The sequence below is a fragment of the Cryptomeria japonica genome, chromosome 4 (assembly GCF_030272615.1).
Source record: "Cryptomeria japonica chromosome 4, Sugi_1.0, whole genome shotgun sequence".
Classification (NCBI taxonomy): Eukaryota; Viridiplantae; Streptophyta; class Pinopsida; order Cupressales; family Cupressaceae; genus Cryptomeria; species Cryptomeria japonica.
Genome location: NC_081408.1, coordinates 73,517,963 through 73,539,739, shown reverse-complemented (window position 1 = coordinate 73,539,739; position 21,777 = coordinate 73,517,963). Strand labels below are relative to the sequence as shown.

Genomic DNA, 21,777 nt, shown 5'->3' with positions numbered 1-21,777 from the left:
TGGCTGCTTTCATATGTATTTCAGATGGATCTTTCATATCCTTGAAACAAGTGAAGCTTAATAGGCAATACCAAGCCTTGTGTGGGTTAGAAATATCAAGCTCCCCACAATACTTTTGTAAGCTGTCTCATCAACTAAATCAACAACATCATCTGTACACAACACAACTCCATGAACACTTGGAGTAGAGTCAAGGTTACAAGCAGTTATATCAAATTTCTTTAGCATATCCCATGCATACTTTGTTTGACAAATAAAAATCTCATCCTTACTTTAATAAACCTCCATTCCTAGAAAATATTTCATGAGACCAAGATCTCCCAACTCAAATTCATTCATCATAGCAACTTTTAATTCATCTTTCATCTTAGAATTACTACCCACATACAATAGATTATCAACATACAAACTTATGATTAGAATATCAGTACCTTCTTGTTTGTAGTAAAGGATAGGATCACTCTTACTTCTCTGGAAGTCATTCTCTTGAAACTATCCATCAATCCTGGCATATCACGCTCTCGGTGCTTGTTTGAGGCCATACAAAGCCTTCTTCAACCTGTAGACATGAATCTTTTTTCCTTCCACTTCAAAACCTTGTGGCTGCTCCACATATACTTCCTCTTTTAAGTACCCATTCAAGAAGGCACTTTTCACATCCATATGATGTATGCTCCACTTTTTCTGAGATGTTAATGAAATCAGCATTCAAATGGTCTCTTGTTTTGCTACTGGTGTAAATGTCTCTTCATAATGAATTCCATACTTCTGTGTGAGGCCTTTAGCAACTAATCTTTCCTTGTGTCTTTCGACACTCCCATCACTGTTAAACTTGGTCTTGTACACCCATTTGGTGCCAATCTTTTTCTTGTCGTGCAAAAGCTCTATCAACTCCCAAGTTTCATTCTTGTGAATGGAATCTATCTCTTCTTGCATGGATTGCACCCAAACCTCATTAGTACACGCATCTTCAAAACATGATGGTTCAAAATCAGCCTTGGATAATAAAACAAAATTCACTGTCTCACCTACTAGGTTTTCTTCATGTACTTGATTTCCACTCCTCTAGTAGATATCACTCAAACTCCTTACCTTCCTTGTAGAACTTGGAGAAGAAGTTGGACTTGAACTTGGTATTGAAGAACTTGATGAAGGATTGCTTGGTGGAGTTAAACCATTAGATACAAAAATATTAGTTGGCTGCTCATGATCAATATCAACAATTATATCATCATTCAATATAGATTTTGTCTCCTCAACATGGCCTTTTTGATGATCATAAAATTCCCCTTCATAAAAAATTACATCTTATGAGACAATAAGCTTATTAGTGATGTGATTATACAATCTATAAGCCTTTCTTTTCTCACTATACCCAATAAAAATATATGACTCACTCTTTGCATCTAACTTTTGCCTATTCTGATCAGCTACATGCACATAAGCCAAACAACCAAAAACTTTGAAATGATTAACATTAGGCATTTTTCCATACCAAGCTTCATAAGGAGTAATCTTTTCTAGTGCATTGGTGGGGCTACGGTTGAGGATGTACAGCATTGTAGCAATTGCATCTCCCCTATAAGAATTGCTCAAACCTTTGGTTTGTAACATGCACCTTGCCATTTCAACCACTGTAAGATTCTTCCTTTCAACTACTCCATTCTGTTGAGGTGTGTATGCAGTAGTAAGTTGCCTCCTGATTCCATTGTGATCAGAATAACTCTAGAAATCCTTTGAGAAAAATTCTCATCCACGATCAGTCCTCAAACATTTGATCTTGCACCCTTTCTCATTTTTTACGAGGGCTTTGAATTTCTTGAATGTATCGAGGGCTTCGTCTTTGGCCTTCAAAAAAACATACCCAACAATTTCGTGAGTAATCATCAATAAAAGTGATGAAATATGATGAGTTACCCAAACTCTTAGCCTGCATAGGACCACATATATTTGAATGAACAAGCTGAAGTGGATGATGGGCCCTCCATGCATTGCTCTTTGGAAACTTTTTTCTTGAATGCTTGCTTTTTGCACATTCTTCACAAACCTCCTTATGCTCCTCAACCTTAGGCAAACCAGAAACTAATGCATGTGAGGTTAGAAATTTCAAATTGTGAAACTTTAAATACCCATACCTGAGATGCCATAACCAAGTTGAATCCTCATAAGCCGTATTTGCCAAACTGTTGTTATGTTCACCAAACCTCAATGGGAACATCCTATTTCTTGTCACAACAGTGATCACCCTATTGCCCTTATTCTTATCATAGATAGTATAGGTCTTATTCTCAAAGACTACTTTATAATTTTTATCACATAGCTGCCCAACACTTAACAAATTGTGCTTCAATTGTGGAGTATAATAAATATCATGAATATTGTTTATACCTTCTTTTGTTTGGACCTCCATAGCTTGTTTGGCAGCAACCTCCAACATTTATTGTCACGAAGCTGGATCTTGGATTTGAAACTTCCATCCTTTATTGAAAACAACTTCTCATTCCCTATCATATGGTTGGAGCATCCATAATCTAGGTACCAAATATCTTTACTAGTATTTTCACCTTTGGCATAAGATAAAAATAAGTGATCAAAAAATTCTCACTACTTTCTTGAGCATAGTTAGCACTTTTACCTTCTTTCAATTTGCATTCTCTTTCAAAGTGGTCATACCTGTTACAATCGTAACATTGAACATTTCTCTTATCAAATCTGCCTCTATCTCTTCCTCTGGAACCACCTCTTCCTCTTGAGCCACCTCTACCTCTACCTCTTGAAGAATTTTGGCTTTTCCCTTTACCTTGGCCTTGATTTCTTTTGGTTCTACTGTTGCTTGCATCTTCATTCTTTGTAATTTGTAATTTAGAGAAAAACGCGTTCTCTACACCTTCAAAAGTATCTTTCAATCTTTCTTCATGAGACATCCGAGATCCAACCAATTGATCAAACTGTAGTTTTGATAAATCCTTGCTTTCTTCTATGATTATTGCAACATGATTCCATCTGGGTGTCAAAGATCTTAACACCTTTATTATCAAAACTTCATAGTTTCCAATTTCCCCAAGTGTAACCATTTTATTGATCACATCTTTGACTCTGACACAATAATCACTTATACTTTCAGCTTCTTGCATCTTCAAATTTTTGAATTCTTGCTTGAATGTTTGAAGCTTGACCACTTTAATTTGATCACTACCCTGGTAGGCTTCTTGTAGAGTCTTCCAGGCATCTTTGGCTGTTGTTTCTCCTGATATTCTTGGAAATAAGCTCTTATCAAAAGCTATCTGAATGTGAAACAAAGCTTGCGCATTCTTTTTCCTTGCTTCCTTTCTTCCTTTCTTCTTGTTTTTTCATTGGCTGTAAGGGCATTGCAATCAGCTGGCTCCTCATAACCTTTTTCAATAGTCTTCCACAAATATTTTCCAATAAAAAAGATCAGCATCTTAATCCACCAATAATCATAATTATTCCCATCAAAATTTGGAATGGGCATCTGTTTAGAATTCGACATGATTAACTTTGGCAAAAATCCAACTGTAAAATCTTTAACCCCAAAACAATATTACCTACTCTGATACCACTTGTAAAATCTAAATCGAGACCTATTCCTAGAGCCACCTGTTAGACATAAATATTCTTGATAGAAAAAACAATTAGCAGTGGAACCAAATTATCACAATAATAACTAATATCATTCATTATCTCAGCAAAAACAAAGAAATAAATAAAACTCTATTTTATTACTACAAAGAGCTCTGTTTAAAGTAACCTACACTCAGAATTTTATTATAGTTGTTTGATCAAAAATATATAACTATTGAATAAATACTTTTCCAGTCCTTCTAAAAACAAAATTTGAAAGTTCTGAAAAGAGCATGGACAGTATGCAATATTCGGTGAAAAGAAACCAAACAATTCTAAAGAAAGCTCTAATCTAAGAATAGTCTAATTGCATGCATAGCATTCTTTATTTCCAAGAATCCTAACGGAACAACAAACTCATACAAATCTTTAAAAAAAATACAAATTACAATATAAGTCTAAATATACAACATGCGGTGAGCGGTGACTAAAGAATGAAGTGAATGGAAAATAATACGGTGGATTTTTGAGTCAATGCATGGTTGTGATTTTGTGTTTGACAGCTGAAGCGAAAAAAAGTTGTTAAGCTCGAAGCTGCATGAACACCATTAGCTATCTTCAAAAACTGGTGGAAGACAAAATTCAAAACACAAAACAGTTGGCAATACAGAAAGACAAGACAGATGGAGACAAGTTTCTATTTTTTATTAATAATAAAATGATATTTACATAATATTTCAAGTTCGGATTACAAAAATGATTACAAACAAGTCATCTACAGAGATCTGGAGCTCCAACTAATCACTAACTTCTGAAACTATGTTGAGCTGCACAGACCTCCTTGTTCTTATGATTGTTTGGAGCTACCTGCCATTTACTTCTTTCATCTGGAGCTGCTTGTTGTTGCACTTTACTCTCTTCACAAACTCTGTTGTTGTTGTACATTCCCTTCTTCTATGCTCTTCTCACAACTGTTGTTCCCAAAACTTCTCACACTATTTCTCCATTGCAAGAACACTAAATCTTTTTTCTTTTTCTTTTTCGATTGTTTTCTCTTTAAAATTCTATCTTGTTTTCAAGAGCGAAGCTTACAAACTAGCTTTTTCATCATTAGAAACAAGTTAACTTCCCAAAAATATCCAACAACTACTCTTTGACAAGTAGTTGGCTGACATGCTTAGGAGTAGAAATAAATTCAAACAAGTTCCAGCTTAATCTTGAGCCATTTCTATGCTCAATCTGCAGCTGAATTCACAAGGCCCAAACTACTTCGCAGGTGCTAAAAACTGTCCCTACTGACTGGATTTATGAAAATGTTCGGAATGCATTGCTCGGATCTATAATACTTAGCTTTCACTTCGGTATTTTCAGCCAACTCCTCATGAAATTATATCTGATTTGATTTCAATGTGTATGCTTCATTTATGAAACTTTAGAATTTTTTGGCAAAAACTACCGAGAGTAATTGTCACAAAATATAGTTGTACCTTCTTTTTGTTCTTCCTCAAATCAGTTAGGATTCTCTTTGGTCAAATAGCTTGATGTAGTATTGCATTTATTGTGACATATTCAACCTTACCTATGAAAAGCAATATAATGGGTTGTTTCTTTGAAGCTCATGAAATGGCTATTGAACCTGAATAAAACACATATCTCAACGTGTTCTTCCTATAATCTATACGTCTTGCCCAATCACTTTTGGTAGATTCAACCAGCTCAAGCCTATTTTCTATTGTATCCAAAATACCATATTCTTTGCTGCCATTAACATGCCTCGAGATTCTTTTAATTTCTTGCCAATGTGTGTCCTTGGAATTGTCTATAAATTTGGATATCAGAGTTACTGCATATAATATATCAAACCTAGTTGATGTTAAATACATTTAGCTTCCAACCAAAATTTTGCACGTAGTTGGATTCACATTGCTATCGCAATCTCTCATAGTTAAATTTAGAACTATGGCTATTGGCGTTGGTGTAGAGTTGTTTTGTAGCCTAATATGTTTCAAAATATTTGTTCCATACTACCTTAAGATATAGATATGTGATGTTTCATTTTCTATACTTCTATGCATAGATAGTACCTTAAGGGACCTAAATATATCATCTCAAACTCTCTTTTCATGACCTTTTTAAAATCATGAATGAGAAAATCACCATTTTTTATGAAGATTAACTCATCTACACAAAAGACAACAATAAAAATCTTACAATTAGTTGACTTTAAGTAAAGAGTGGGCTTACCATTGTTTTGTTAAAGGCATTGCTCAACAAATATGACTTTATCTTGCTATACCATACCCATGGTGCTCGATTTAGCCTATAAAGTGCTTTCTTCAACCTATACACTATATTTTCTTTCCTTAGAAGTTAGTAAATAGGTTCATATTCTACATACACTTTTTCTTTTAATGCTTCATTAAAAGAGGCAAAGTTAACATACATTTGAAACACCCCGCACTTGTATTGGGCTGCTATTGTGTAATGAACCTTTGCTGTACCTGCCTCGCCTTCTTGATAATTAGGGCCTGATCTATCCATCTAAGGCTGGATTTAGGGCCACAAAAGGAAATTACGATTTCCTGCAACATTTAGATATTTTATTTTATATGTCAGCAGTAATATTAGATCAGTGGCATAATTATTGCAGCACAAAATACATACACGACACATTTTAGATTTTGAGGATTTTCCAAGTTGGTTGGGCTACCCATCCAGACCCATCCCATCTCTTAGGGCTAATAGGGCCACCTGAGGATGGGCCCAGCATACCCCTGGCTTGCACTCATTATCTTGAATGTACTAACAAACAGAGGATATCAGGAAGATAACAAATGCATACAGAAAATATAGATTCATGACTATATTACTTAGTTAACATTTATCCATTATATATAAATTTGTAGGGATTAATTCATTATATTTGTGCCTAGTTGCTTAAACATGACTATCATTAATTAGCATTCCTTTTCTTTATTTATTAGTTGTGTCTGATAATGAATGAATTATTCTTATTCTTCTATCTATCACTGAAGTGTATTTTAATGCAGCATACTAAACCTGATATTGCAGGTTACCTATTTGGCATGAAGATTAAGTTCATTTTACCCTTTTGTACATTACAAATGTGCTTAGTTCATTTGGCAAGACATTTTTTGGGCATGAAACCGATTTAGCAATTAATCTAGGCCACTAGTTAAATTATATTCATTACTGTTATATGAGGAATGAAAGCAGATTTAATACAACTTGCACAAAGACATACTTCATCATTTTGACATTTAAGCGTATTGGCTTGGGGACATACCAGTGTGCTGGCGATGGGGAGGGATGCTTACTAGTCACTGGTCCTTCATCGCTGGGAAGAACCAACACCTAGCCCTTTCACATCGTCTGCTGACTGATGCATTCCCAAGGCAGTCCTCATGGTTGTCTAGGCATCGTAAATTATGAAAACTGAAATAAATATTATTACTGAGTAATGAAGTTACCTGCTGGATGCTTCTCCTTCCCCTTCACTCCTTGTCACCTCCTCTTATATGTTTCCTTGGGGTATGGGTTTATACCTCTTTGAATCCATGTGATTCCCCTTGAAACATGGCGTCTATTCCAGAGGTGGCTTGGGAATGGATGCATCCTTTCAACACTCCCACTAGTTAAAATAAAATGTATTTTAAGCGGTAAAAATAATTTATATATTGAAAATATTTATATTTATGTACATGTATTGTTTAATATTTCTAATCATTGCCCGTTGTTTACATGGGAATATGACATATTGCTAAGACTTCCTACATAGTTTCCATCCTCAAAAATAGATCATTTGTCTCATCATAATCTCTACCAAACTGTTGTTTGTATTCCTTAATAACCAATCTTGTGTTACACCTTTCTATCCTTCCTTCAACATTGCTTTTGATATTATAGAGCCACTTCACACTATTAACTTGTTTACTGAAAGAAAAATCAATTATCTCCCATGTTTTAATTCATTCTATTGCATCTTTCTCCTCATCCATTACCTCACACCATTTCCATTCTTTCACAACTACCTTAAACTAAATTGGATTGCTATAAGTTACTAATGTAAAATTTGAATTTTCATCTAAATCTTTGTCATATCTTTTATTTTTATAAATCTTCCTTATACTTTTGGTCTTTCTTGGCAATAGGAAGGTGAGAATGAGGTCTAAATGCTCACTAGTAATAATCCTACCTTGTTGTGCATAGAGTTTGAGTTATTGTTTAACTGTATTTACAAACTATGTCAAAGCCTAGTGTTGTCTAGAGAACTATGTAAGTGAGCTCTGCAATTATATATTTGATTATATCTTTCTTTTTCATCATGAATGGATACTCTAACTATGAAATCCAAAGAAGCATCCATAGTGTCATCCCATCATTCATTTCCAATAAACTCAACATCCTTGCTAATCAATGTTTTCTTAGTGACAAGGTTACACATCCTTTGTTCTTTGGACTCTTCACTATATTCCATGAAGATGTACTTCTTACCCTTTATATCCAATTTTTGTCTTTTCTCCTTTAGCACAAATGCATATGCTACATTCTTGACTAGTCTCATGTGGTTTACCATCCACTTACATTTCCATGCTTCTTTTGGAATACTATCATGTACTAACATTTTAGAATTTATATTAATCAAATATACTATTCTTGCAATATCCTTACCCAAAAATTCATTTGGGACTAATTTGGATTTCAGCATACTCTTTCCCATCACCATGATGGTCCCATTCTTCCTCTTGGTCACACCATTTTGCTAGATAATATAGCTTTCTATCAACTCCTCCCCTCTGTCTGACCTTAGGATGTTTAAAAAATTTCTACTCTCTTTACCTTTGTCCTTAATGTTAGGAAAATGGTGTCTCAATATTACATTCACATATGGTTACTATTTATAGTAAATTTTTCATTTGACCATGAATTAGTTTGGAATTGTTACAGAAGCTTCAAATAGTATAGATAAGCATACTTCAAAAAATTGTTACAAGATCACATTAAGATTTGAAGGTATTAAGTTATTTTAGTTTTTGAAAGTTGTGAATGAAGTTTCAGAGTCAGCTTTGAGAGTCTTAGAGACTCTAAAATGGCCAAAAGTGTTTATAATTTGCGTAGCAGGTTATAGCTTGATAGAACACATCACAAGATTTTTGACACTTCAAACAATTTATCAATCAAAAACTTGGTTCAAGAGGTTATCATTTCCAAAAGTTGTCTCTCCTAAAATAGGAAATATAAAATAGTGTTGGACATATAAATTGGCCGTAAAATGTAGCTACACGTGTTAGGGAATCTTGGATTGGAGATAAGTTGGGTGATAATTTTTTGTTTGTTTATCTCATGGATTTTTAATAACATTTTATAATTTAATGTGTTGTATCTCCTATATATTAGGTGCATGAGATAGAAGTTGTGTAAGTGTCTTGTAGCTATTTAGTTACCTCTAGATCTTTGGTTGGTGATACTCTTGTCAAAAGCTTTCTCTACAAGTCTATTGTAATTTTATATTGATTTCTAAATAATATATTGGATGGGTTTTGGAGTAGGGTTTATCTCCTTAAAGGGTTTCCCCCATGATATATTCTGTGTCTATTATAAATCTATTTGCATATTGTATATCTCCTACTTTATGTGTTTCTTGTTCTATAATAATTTAAGATTTATAAGGAAATTTGTGTTATCTCCCCCACTAGATTAGTGTTAGGAATCATTTTCCACACCATATCTTCCTTTCACTTAAACACTTTCAATTTCTCAAAATATTTATATTTATGCTTCACACATTAGACCCATTTTCTCTGATTGTAATCATCTATAAAGGTCCTAAAATATTGACTCTTCCCTATTGGAATGGTTTACATAGGGATATATAACTTATTGTGCTTTTAAAGTTCTCTAATTTTGTTTTTTCCCTTCTAGAGTTGTCTAATTGACTCCAATTATATTCTTTCCCTTCTATAGTTTCCCAATTGAAAGGGCTACCTATGTTGTTTGGCCAAAATATAGGCTTCATGTGCATCTAACACTAGGATCTACGTTGGTTGGTAAACCTCTAACCTTTCATTTCTTGGAGAAAGGACTCAAACAATAATAGCCTAAGTATCAATACCTTAGACGCCAAAGTCTAGAGGATTCTTAAATGATGGTCTTGAAGAGTAACTATTTCCATAGTATTATACACTTTCCATTCTTCAGAGGTGAAGCTATATTTTATTCCATAATCCATGGCTCCTACAATATACAAGCAATATCATTTTTCAAGCTTGCCAATGTGAGCTCTTAGGTGATTCCATAAATATAGAAATCAAATTAACTCCATACATAATATCTGGTCTAGTTGTTGTGAGATAGATCAAACTACCTACAAGTTTTTTCAATATAGTTGAGTTAAATTCATCTCATTATCTTCTTTGCTAGGTTCATATTGTTATAGGTGAATAAAAAACACTATAATTTATCATTCTAAACCTTTTTAATACATACTCTGCATACTCACTTTGACAAATGAAAATGCCCTCATCATTTTCTGTAACTCCACTACCAAGAAAATACTTCAACTCTGAATCTGTCATCTCAAATTATTTTTTCATTGCGCATTTAAACATGTTTATAGACATATTTCCAATAAAGATAAAATCATCAAAATCCAAACAAAAAATTAAAATTTGACCTTGCTCATTGACTTTGATGTATAAAGTAGACTTACTAGTACGTCTACTAAATCCACTCTTTTCCATATATGAATCTATCATGTTGTACCATGCTCTTGGTGCTTGCAGCAATCGATAAAGTGCCGCCTTCAACCTATAAACATTGTCTTCACATCCTTTTACTTCATATCCTGGTAGCTACCGCACATAGACTTCTTCTAAATATCCATTCAAGAAAGTTGATTTAACATCTATTTGGTAGACATTCCAATTGTTTTGAGATCCAATATAGTTAGTACCATTTTAACAATATCAAGTGTTGCTATAGGTGCAAATGTTTCATTATAATCAACTCTATATTCTTATGCAAATCCTTTAGCAACTAATCTTGCCTTTATTTGTCTACATCTCCATTTCCTTTATACTTAGCCTTATAAACACATTTTACACATATACATTATGTTTCCTTAGGTAAATCAACTAATTCTCATGTATCATTTTTCTCAATAGATTCCATTTCATCATTTATTGCATTTATCCAATGTTCTCCCTTAACTACATCTTCAAAATTTATAGGATCTTTAAGAAAATATAGCAAACTTTGATTGCAGATCTATCCTATATCCTTGATCATAAATTTCTTACAAACTTCTAGTTTTCTTTCTTTTACGCCTTGCTCTCAACAATGGAAGTGTAGGACTTAAGTGATTACTTATTTGTGGACTTGATGATTCCCCTTGCTCAACTTATCTTCGTTAGTTATCTCATTGTGAAATTTTTGACCGAGTTCCTCGCTGTTCATTTAATTGATTTTATTGGTTTCCTTGATCTTTCTCTTCTTTTTTATCATATTTATACGTAGAAAAGATCATGACCACAAAAGCATTCACCACTTGACACAAATATTTATACGTGGAAAACCTAAATAGGTAATAACCACGGTGAGATGAGACTCACAAAGATAGCTATTTGAACTCTTTTGAAGTTTGCCCTGTTAGGAGCCAAGCCTGTTAAAGCTTTTACAATAAGTCCTGTTAACAACTAATTCTCTTAGGAATCACCCGGTTAAGGGATTTACAAATATGCCTTGATGAAAAGCACAATACCCTGTTAGGAGTAACCTTAGTAGAGGATTTGATAATCCAAACTAATGGATCACCTTGTGAGAGGATTTAGAAAGCAACCAAGCTTGTTAGAGCTTACCCAGTTAGGAGATTTCAATTCTGCTGTGATTGTTAGAAAACAACAGGTTTTTCTTGATCTGTCTGAATAGCACTACATTTGCTTGATCAGATCCTTTTTAATCTTCAATATGCCTTTACTCAAACTACAAATTTATTTCTAGTTAGGCAACCTCACACTCAACTGATTTCTGCCAACTTTGCCAACATCAAAATAAAACAACATCATCGACCTTAAATATAAATCAACTAGGTCGGTAACACAATAAAAACCTAATTCTCATCATCAAGACTAAAAACAAGTCAGTACAATCTTGACCATTATAAATTATAACAATATCTTCACACTTAACAGGAAAACTCCAACCGCTCCATGATCACCACTCCAATGGACTTGTAACTCATCACGCACTATGCATTTGATGCAATCCTCTTTGCTCCTTCCCAAGATAATCAAACGGGCCAAAATAACTTGAACATATCTTCATACAATGACCACACGTGTCACCATGATTACCACTCAACATGAAATCTTAAACCAACAAACTTTGATCGGTTAGGGTTTAACAAAAACAACTGGTAGGGTTTACCAGTTACAAAACATAGAAAGGTTTAACCCTATACACTGGTTTAACTTACAAACTACCATACCAGTTTACAACATCTTCCAAAAAGTTGATCATACCAGTTATAAGACAAAAACAATAATATCAATAAAATCAGAAATATCATGAATACCATTCACTAGTTCAATTGACATCAATGACAACATATCATTAATGCAATCTATATGCAAAATGCCAACAATATCCTCTTTTGGCATTGATGGCAATACAAATATCAACGCCTCTAATTTGTTGTTGTGATCAGTGAATATGAATCCTGGTTTACATACCAAGTATTATATGAACCATGCTTTGTCTATCACCAGGTTGTCACTTGTTGACCTAATCAAACACATAAATCTTCTTCAGAGTCATATAATTTTTCTCCCCCTTTGACATCAATGCCAAATTGAGAGTAAATCATGTAATTTAAAAATTCTCATTGTGCATCAACAAATTGGAACTTGATGCTCCCCTTGTGGAATACATTCACTCCAAAAAAATCATTCCACGTAAAATTTTGCAAGTCTAGTTCAGTGATTGATGCAATCAGCATCATGTTCAATTGAGCTCATGAAGGGGTACAACCCCTAGTTGTCTTCTAAGACACTCAAATATATTCTTAGGGAGAGGTTTGGTAAAAATATATGCAAGTTGCTCCTTGGTTGAAACATGCTCTAAGATAACATCTTTACTTTGACCTTTCTCCCTCAAGAAATGATACTTCAATTCCATGTGCTTAGTCCTTGTGTGCAAAACACGATTCTTAGAAATATTTATGGAACTAGTATTATCACACATAATCATTATAGGTTCTAATATTTTCATCTTAAAACCTTCCAAAATGTGCCTCATCTAAATAGCTTGTGTGAAATTCATGTAAGTTGCTACATACTTAGCTTCAACAGTAGATTGTGAAGTACAACTTTGCTTTTTACTACTCCATGAAACAAGCCTTCCTCTTAGAAAGAATGCTCCACTGGTAGTACTCGTCCAGTCATCAACATTTCCTTCCCAATCAACATCTGTGTACACCCTCAGATCAAAATTTCCTCCATATGGATACCATAACCCATAGTCAATTGTACCTTTCAGATATCTAAAAATTCTCTTGTTTGCTATTAGATGTGCTTCCTTTGGATTCTTCTAGAATCTAGCAACTATACCAACTGCATGGGCAATATCTGGTTGACTGTGAGCAACATAGTGTAATTTGCCAATCATTGACCTGTATTCTTTTTCATCTACAGACTTGGATGCATCTTTTTTGGACAATTTACAACCTATAACCATTGGTGTTCCAATTGGTTTACAATCACTCATTCCAAAAGTTTTCAAAACCTCTTTCACATACTTAGATTGAGTAATGAAAATACCATCTTCATCTGCTATTTCTGGAAGCTTATAAATTTTTTTATTTCCCCTACTAATGACATCTCAAATTCATTCTTCATTTCATCTGTAAAATAGTTGCTTATGACATCATTACCTCAAAATATAATGTCATCAACAAACACTTCACTAACCAGTATTTCATCTCCTTTAGACTTGAGATAAATGTTGTTGTCATCACTAGTTCTTGTAAATCCTATCTTCATCAAATGTGTATGAAGCCTTTTGTACCATGCTTTGGGTGCCTGATTTAATCCATACATATCTTTATGCAATCTGCATACCATATCTTCTTTACTTGTCCATGCATAACCATCAGGTTGCTCTATATATACCTCTTCTTCCAATATACCATTGAAAAATACAAACTTAACATCCATTTGGTATACCTTGAATTTATTATGAGCTGGAAATGCATGTAATGTTCTGACTCCTTCCAATCTTGCTACTGGTGCAAAAGTTTCAGCATAATCTTCTCCTTCTTGTGCATAACCTTTGCAAACTAATCTTGCCTTGTTGCGAACTAAAACACCATCCTCATTCAACTTGTTTTTGAACACCCATTTAGTACCTATCACATTTTTGTTTATTGGTTGAGGTACCAGGGTCCAAGTTTTGTTCTTCTCAATTTGATCCAATTCCTCTTCCATTGCCTTAAGCTAATGATCATCACCAAAAGCCTCCTTAGCACTTATTGGTTAAATGGTGGAGATCATGCAAGAGTTCTCTCTTATTCTTCTTCTAGTAAGTACTCCAACATCCTTATCCCTAATAATCTGCTCAGGACTATGATGCACACTCACATATCTAAGAATAACATGATCATTCTCCTCAGGTTCAGCTTCTTCGTCATCTTCTTCTTCTAAAATTATCTGTTTTGGTTGAACAAGTACATCAGAATTTGCCTTACCGGTTTCAGATTTAACTGTTTCTGGTTCAAAAAGAAAAATGCAGGGATCTTCATCCTTTTTCTCTGAACTAGTTCCTTTTGAAACTTCAGACATTCATCTCCATGAACATCAACACTTTCAACAATTCTTCGAGTCTAGTTATTGAAACATTTGTAGGCCTTACTCTTGGTGGAATAGCCAAGAAATATGCCTTCATTACTCTTCGCTTCAAACTTACTAATGTAATCACCTCTTTTAAAAAAGCATTTACTACCAAAGATCTTAAAATAACTAACATCACGTGATATTACATACCAATATTCATAAGGTGTCTTGTCCTTACCTCTTTTCACCAAAACCCGGTTCATTGTATAGACTGTTGTACATACAACTTCTCTCCAAAATGTTTTCGGAACACCTCTTTGTATCATCATAGTCCTAGCAGCTTCAACCACTGACCCATTATTTCTCTCTGCTATACCATTCTGTTATGGTGTCCTTTGTGTAGAAAGATTCCGCTTGATAGCATTCTCATCATAATACTTAATAAACTCTTCATAAGTGAATTCATAGCCTTGATCCGTTCTCAGACATTTTATCTTTTTGCCACTCTCTTTCTTAGCTAAGGCCCTAAATGCCTTGAATTTACCAAAAGCTTCATTCTTATCCTTCAAGAATGTGACCCACATCATCCTCGAATAGTCATTAGTGAAGATCATGAAATATCTATCACCTGATATGTTTCTAGTTCTTATTGGTCCACATAGATCTGTATGAACCAAATCTAACAAGTTCTCCATTGAGGAATTGCTCTTGAAAGTAGAAGAAGTCATCTTCCTTAACTGACATTCTTTACAAAGAGCATTAACCGGTTTGTCTATCCGAGGTAGACCTCTTACTGTCTTAGACTTACTCACTTTAACAATGTTGTCAAAATTTATATGACAAAATCTTCTATGCCAAAGCCAACTTTCATCTATTTTTGCAATGAAACAGTTGCTAACTTTAAGATTAAGATGAAATAGATTACCTCTGGTATGTTTCCCGGTTGCAATCAATTCACCTTTGTTGTCAAAGATTTTGCACATACCACTTTTAAACTCCAGTGGGGTATCCTTTGTCATTCAACTGCGCCACACTTAGAAAATTATGTTTTAGACCTTCAACCCAATAGACATCGTCAGCACTACTTTTACCATTACGGGAAATAACTCCCTTATCTTTAACCATACAGGGTGAGTCATTTCCAAATCTAACAACACCGCCATCAAATTATTTCAAGGAAAGAAATTTACTCCGATCACCAGTCATGTGACGTGAACAACCACTATCAATGATCCAATCATTAGAGTTATCCATCCTAGATAGTAAAGCCTTCTGGTCTGATTTCTCTTCCTTAAAGGCCATAAACACAATATCTTCACTAGCATAATCATCAGATTCATCATCAGTAATATCACTATCAATAGCTACAAGACAATCTCTCTTGCCTTTACCCTTATACTTCTTAAATTTGTCTCTCTTGTGTTCGTTTTCACTATTAGGGCAATTAGCTACTATATGACCAATCTTATTGCAAGCAAAACATTTCAATGGTAACTTACCTCTATATTTACTAGTGCCTCTAGGAAGTCATTTTGCCAACAATTCTTCAAGCTCCTTTAAATTGTCTTCATCATTAGCGTCTTTGCTGGATCCGGATTCATAGATATTGTTGGTATCTCTACTTCTTCTCATAGATAGGTTTGAGACAGAAGCTCTAAATGTAGATTGTGATTTTTGTGCACTACCATCATAGCCATTTAAAAGAAAAGAATTAAGTTTTCCAATGATAGAGTCAAGAGTTACCTTTGTTTTGTCAATGGATTTCAACTTCTGAATAGCTGCAACTCAAATAGCATAGACCCGTAGCAGGGCTCTCAGTACCTTACTGATCATTGTGGCATCTTCCACTTTCCCTCCTGCACTCTTTATTTCACCAACTATTTATTTTATCCTTTGACCATATTGCTGGATATTATCACCTTCAGACATTCTCATGTCATCAAACTTTCCTCTTAAACTCTCCTCTTTAAGAATCTTAACATGTTCATCATGGCTATCAATCTCTTCAAGTTTTTTCTATACTTCATATGCAGTTTCAAGACCATGAACATCTATAGATTCAGTATCAGATAGGGAACTTATAATAGCTTCTAATACTTCTTGATTCTCTTGTTGTTCTTTCTTCTAATCATCAGTCAGAGTTCCAGTAGGTGCAGTATACTTAGTTTCTACATGCTCCCAATACTGACTACCAATAATCTTGATGTAAATCTTCATTTTGTCGCTCTATATTATATAGTTCTCTCTGTTGAACTTAGGACCTTCTTTCTTCATCATGATCTACAGGATCTTTTCTTCAAGCTGTAAGGCTTAGAGATCTAAGAGGGCCTGAGATGCTCTAAAGATGCTCTAATACCAATTAATGATATGATGAAAGAATAAGTATCTGATAGACTACTAAGAGGGGAGGGGGGGTGAAATATTTATATGTGGAAAATCCAAATAGATAAAAACCACGATGAGATGAGACTCACAAAGATAGCTATCTAAACTCTTCTGAAGTTCGCCCTGTTAGGAGCCTAGCAAGTTAATGCTTTTACAATAAGTCCTGTTAAGAATCACCCAGTTAGGGGATTTACAAATATTCCTTGATGAAAATCACAATACCCTATTAGGAGTAACCTCAGTAGAGGATTTGAGAATCCAAACTAATGGATCACCTTGTGAGAGGATTTACAAAGTAACTAAGCTTGTTAGAGCTTACCCAGTTAGGGGATTTCAATTCTGCTATGATTGTTAGAAAACAACAGGTTTTTCTTGATTGGTTTGAATAACACTACATCTACTTGATCAGATCCTTCTTTAGCATGAATTTGTCTTTACTCAAATTACAGATTCATTCTCTGGTTAGGCAACCTCACACTCAATTGATTTCTACCAACTTTGCTAACATCGAAATAAAACAACATCATTGACCTTAAATACTATTCAAGTAGGTCGATAACAAAACAAAAACCTATTTCTCATGATCGAGATTACAAACAAGTCGGTACAATCTTGACCGTTAGAAATCATAACAATCTTTTCACATTTAACAAGAAATTCTAACCGCTCCATGATCACCGCTCCAACGGACTTGTAACTCATCACGCACTATGCATTTGATGCAATCCACTTTGTTTCTTCCCAAGACAATCAAACGTGCTAAAATAACTTGAACATATCTTCATACAATGATCACACGTGTCACCATTATTACCGCTCAGCATCAAATCTTTAACCAACAAACTTTGATCGGTTAGGGTTTAACAAAAACAACTGGTACGGTTTGCCGGTTACAAAACATAGAAATGTTTAACCCTATACACCGGTTTAACTTACAAACTACCATACCGGTTTAGAACATCTTCCACAAAGTTATTCATACCGGTTACAAGACAAAAGCAATAACATCAATAACATTAGCAATATCATGAATATCATTCACTGGTTCAATTGACATCAATGACAACATATCATTGATGCAATCTATATACAAAATGCCAACATGAACTCTATGGTGCTTCAATGGAGGGAAAACCACTTACCATATTCTTCCTTTGCAACAAACATAACCTTTGAAATTTAGAAGACTATACCTTAAACGCCATATCCATTCTTAGTCTTGACTTGATGCCTTGAAACTTGCTCCAATCTCCTCATCATTTCACTTTTAATGTGAAGTGGGAGCATTTTGTTGTTTGCCATTTCAACCTTTGCAATCACTGTTTTACGAGGAGAAATAACAAATATAGTCCACACATTATTTTCAAAAGCAACTTTATAACCCTTTTGAATATGTTGTGCCATATTTGTGATATTATGCTTCAAACTGCTTACAAAATAAACATCAGGTATAGTTTTCTTCCCAAGCTTTATTATCACATTAATTGCAACCTTTCCTATGACTTCAACAATGTTATCATTACACAATTTAATTTCTGATTTTACTGAAGTATCCAAATTCTCAAACAACTATTTATTTCCAGTCATATGATTACTACAACCACTATCAAGAAATCAAATGTTACTTGAACTTTCTTGAGCTACATGACATGTAATGAACAATATCTCGGAGAGAAATTTGCATATTGCTTTCTCATATCTACTTGTTTCTTTCGGCATTCATTTGCAAAGTGACTATACTTCATACAATAATAAAATTGAACATTTGATTTGTCATACATTTGTGATGCCCGATTGTTATTGCGCCTCTTTGTGGTGAAACTTTGATTTCTCCTTCCTCCTACATCTGGACTCCTTTCTTCCCTTTGGTAATTATTTTTTCCTCTTCCTCTGAATCCTGAATTTCCTCTTCCTTTTGCCTCTGCCAAATGTCATTTGTGTTTTGAATTCATTATCCAGTAAAGTATTTTCATTCTTGTTCAACCTATATTCATAACTTTCTAAAGAACTGACCAACTCATCATTGAATATGTAGTCAAATTTTTAGATTCCTCAATTACCTCAACAATAGCATCAAATTTTCTAAGTAAACTTCTTAAAAGAAATTCTACAACCTTTTGATTTGTTAGCTCATTTGTAAATTTTGAAATTCTCTTCTAAATATTTGGCAATTTTTGCTTGATATGCCATCTCTAGGATGTCTCATGCTTGCTTGGTTGTAATGGCTGGTTTAATGCTTGTCCAATTACTTGCAAAGCCCTTTTATTCTTTTGCCTATTTTAGATAAACTTCCCTTTTATTCTTTTGCCTATTTTAGATAAACTTTTTCTTAGCATTTGGACTCATGGTAGACTCATCTTGTAGTTCGGTATAACCATTTTTAACTATGTCTGATAACTCACATGAATCAAATATCAACTTTATTCTTAAAACCCAATTATCATAATTCTTGAAAAAAAATATTGGAATCATAATTGAATTCATGCTTGATGATGCCATACTTTATTAAAAAAACAATCTTTTTCGAGAAATACTTCAAAATTTAAGTACGACAACTCAGATTTGCTATAAATTTCCTTTCATTAATAATGCAAATAACAGCAAAACCCTTCATAAATTCTTCAACCTCATGCTGATATTAACATCATTACCTTTGTTTGAACAGCACCTCGAATACTCCAAATTCCACATGCCCTTTGCTTCAAATTGCAAATAACAAAAGCTGCAATCTGCTTCCAACAACTTGCCTTGGTTGCGACTTCCAAACTTTGGTTTGATTCAGATCCGCGATCACTGTTCCTTTTTGGTCTGCGGCGGAACTCATAAATTCTATTCTCTTCTCTTCCTGCACAGAGATAAATCAGAGTCTTACAGCCTTCTGCCAATCCTCTAATCTATGCTCTGATACCACTCTTTTGTGGGTAGAGGCAAAACACAGACACCTAATGTGCTACAGCACAATTGAATTAAACTTCACTGCTTGCTTTGATTGATAACGTTTGCCTCTATTTATAGAGGACTTTGGAACTCTCCAGAATCTATTGCAGTCACAAAACACATGCATTAAATTAATTTGGTGTTGGTGGAAGTTGGTGGGAGAAATATCAAAATTGGGGAGCGAGAAGTTTCTATCTTAGATGTAGGGTTGAAAATCTTGTTCATTTGTTGGTAGAAATTAGTGCCTACCAACAAAAGTAAATAAGCATAACACAGACAAATGAAAATGTTTTCAGATTGAATGAGAGTTACATGAATAGTATGTTCTTAACAAATGTCATTACTAGAAAAGCTGTCAAAAATGTTAAACAACAACGTTTTTAAAAGAGAACAAAAATAATAACTGGCAACTAAAAATGATGCGGTGGCGGTCAAGTATTAATGTTTTGTAAACTATTGACTGCACTCTGATGATTTTTTGGAATGGTTATACATTTTACAGAGGCTCCAGAATATCAAAGGAATTTCTCTCTCTGGCAACAGAGGTTCAGATTACGAGCTCAAAACAGAGGACTTAGATTCAATGAGCAAAACGTTACGAGTTTTCATATTGAAAAGGTACATCAAAGTAAGAGCTAGAAGTGGAATGACATTTCCAGAATTGAGATACGTTTATTTAAGTTCTTCTATTCCTTTTGTACCCTTCAATTTAGAGAACGTCAAGCCATTGGCTGTGTATACAGGACCTCTACTGGAAGAAAGTTTCAGAATAAATGAGGTTAGTCGTTAAATTTTTTTTTTGCATTATGTAATTTCGTTGCGTGTATTATGCTGGAGATTGTCTTCCTAATAACTCAAAATTTTCATTCAGTGGCCAGAGACTTTACGCTCGGTCAAAGCAACAGCCATGGATTGGACAGTGAAGGATATAGAGACTCGTAACTCTTCCTTAGAAGAGTTAATTTTAGTCAACTTACAGAAGATGATCACTCTACCAGAGGGATTTCAGAATTTCACTGCATTGAAAACTCTGAATTTAGACACATTGGAAGCTTTGAAATGTCTTCCAACGCGGTTTGGAAAACTTACAACTTTAGAGCATTTGACGCTAAAATTTTGTTCTGAGTTGAAAAAAATGCCAGACACCATTGTGGAACTCAAGAACCTACGATATTTAAATCTGGAAGGCTGTTCATCTTTGACGCAATTGCCTTCCACTTTCGGGAAACTTAAGGCCCTACAAAGTTTAACTCTGAAGGCATGTTCTTCATTAAAAGAACTACCGGGATTTGAAGACCTTGCAGAACTAAAATATTTGAATGTCGAAGATTGTCCAGTCAGAGATTGTGATTTCTCTAAAAAGGCGCGTGGCTTGAAAATTGTTGGTCTGAAAAAGAAAACTGAAATTGGTTCTAAGTGAAAAGGAATCAGCGTCACAGTCAAGTTTCTATTTCCTTAGTTTTCAGTTAAGGATTTAGACATTTTCCAACGGTGGAAGGAAAATACTTTCTATCTATTTAGTTAATTTCAAAATTGATGGAGCAGAAAAGGAAACAGAAACTGAGCAAGAAGATGATCAGAATTGAATACTTACTTTATTTTTCCTAGGGAAAAATTATATTATTAGGAGTACTTGCAAAATCAATATTTGGTTTAAGATGCTTGGATATGTTGTAATGAATGACTTGGATTGGGTTATGTTATATGATATCGTAGAGTTTTATGACTTTAATTGATTATTGTACTAATATTTTGTTTTATTTATTAAATAATTAATATATTCATTTTAAAATATTGAAGTGAATTTTGATTTATTAGTTTCTGTTTAGAATTATAGGCATAAAGTTGTACTTAATATATTATTAATGTGCTTGAGATATTTTTTTTATATGAAAAAAATATTTATTCTTTCTAATAAAATTTAGATGCAATTTTTATAAGAAAATACATGTGGTTTTAACTTTCTTTTACTTCCCTGACATCCTGATATGAATGATTTAATGCAGTACCATTTGTAAAATGACAC

General features: G+C 34.0%; 1 protein-coding gene across 2 annotated transcripts in view; it reads left to right on the top strand.

The window, feature by feature from the left end:
* Positions 1-21,483, top strand: part of LOC131034394 (disease resistance protein RUN1-like) — a 50,721-nt gene extending 29,238 nt beyond the window's left edge. The window contains exons 6-8 of one of the 2 annotated variants that reach the window (XM_059218637.1): positions 20,254-20,369; positions 20,495-20,529; positions 20,623-20,709. In XM_059218637.1, the coding sequence (XP_059074620.1) occupies positions 20,254-20,369; positions 20,495-20,528 (150 nt within the window). In that variant the 3' untranslated portion in view covers position 20,529; positions 20,623-20,709. Of the gene's footprint in view, positions 1-20,253; positions 20,530-20,622 lie in introns of both variants that reach the window. The other variant, XM_059218636.1, reaches the window with a different exon arrangement.
* The last annotated feature ends 294 nt before the right edge of the window (positions 21,484-21,777 follow it).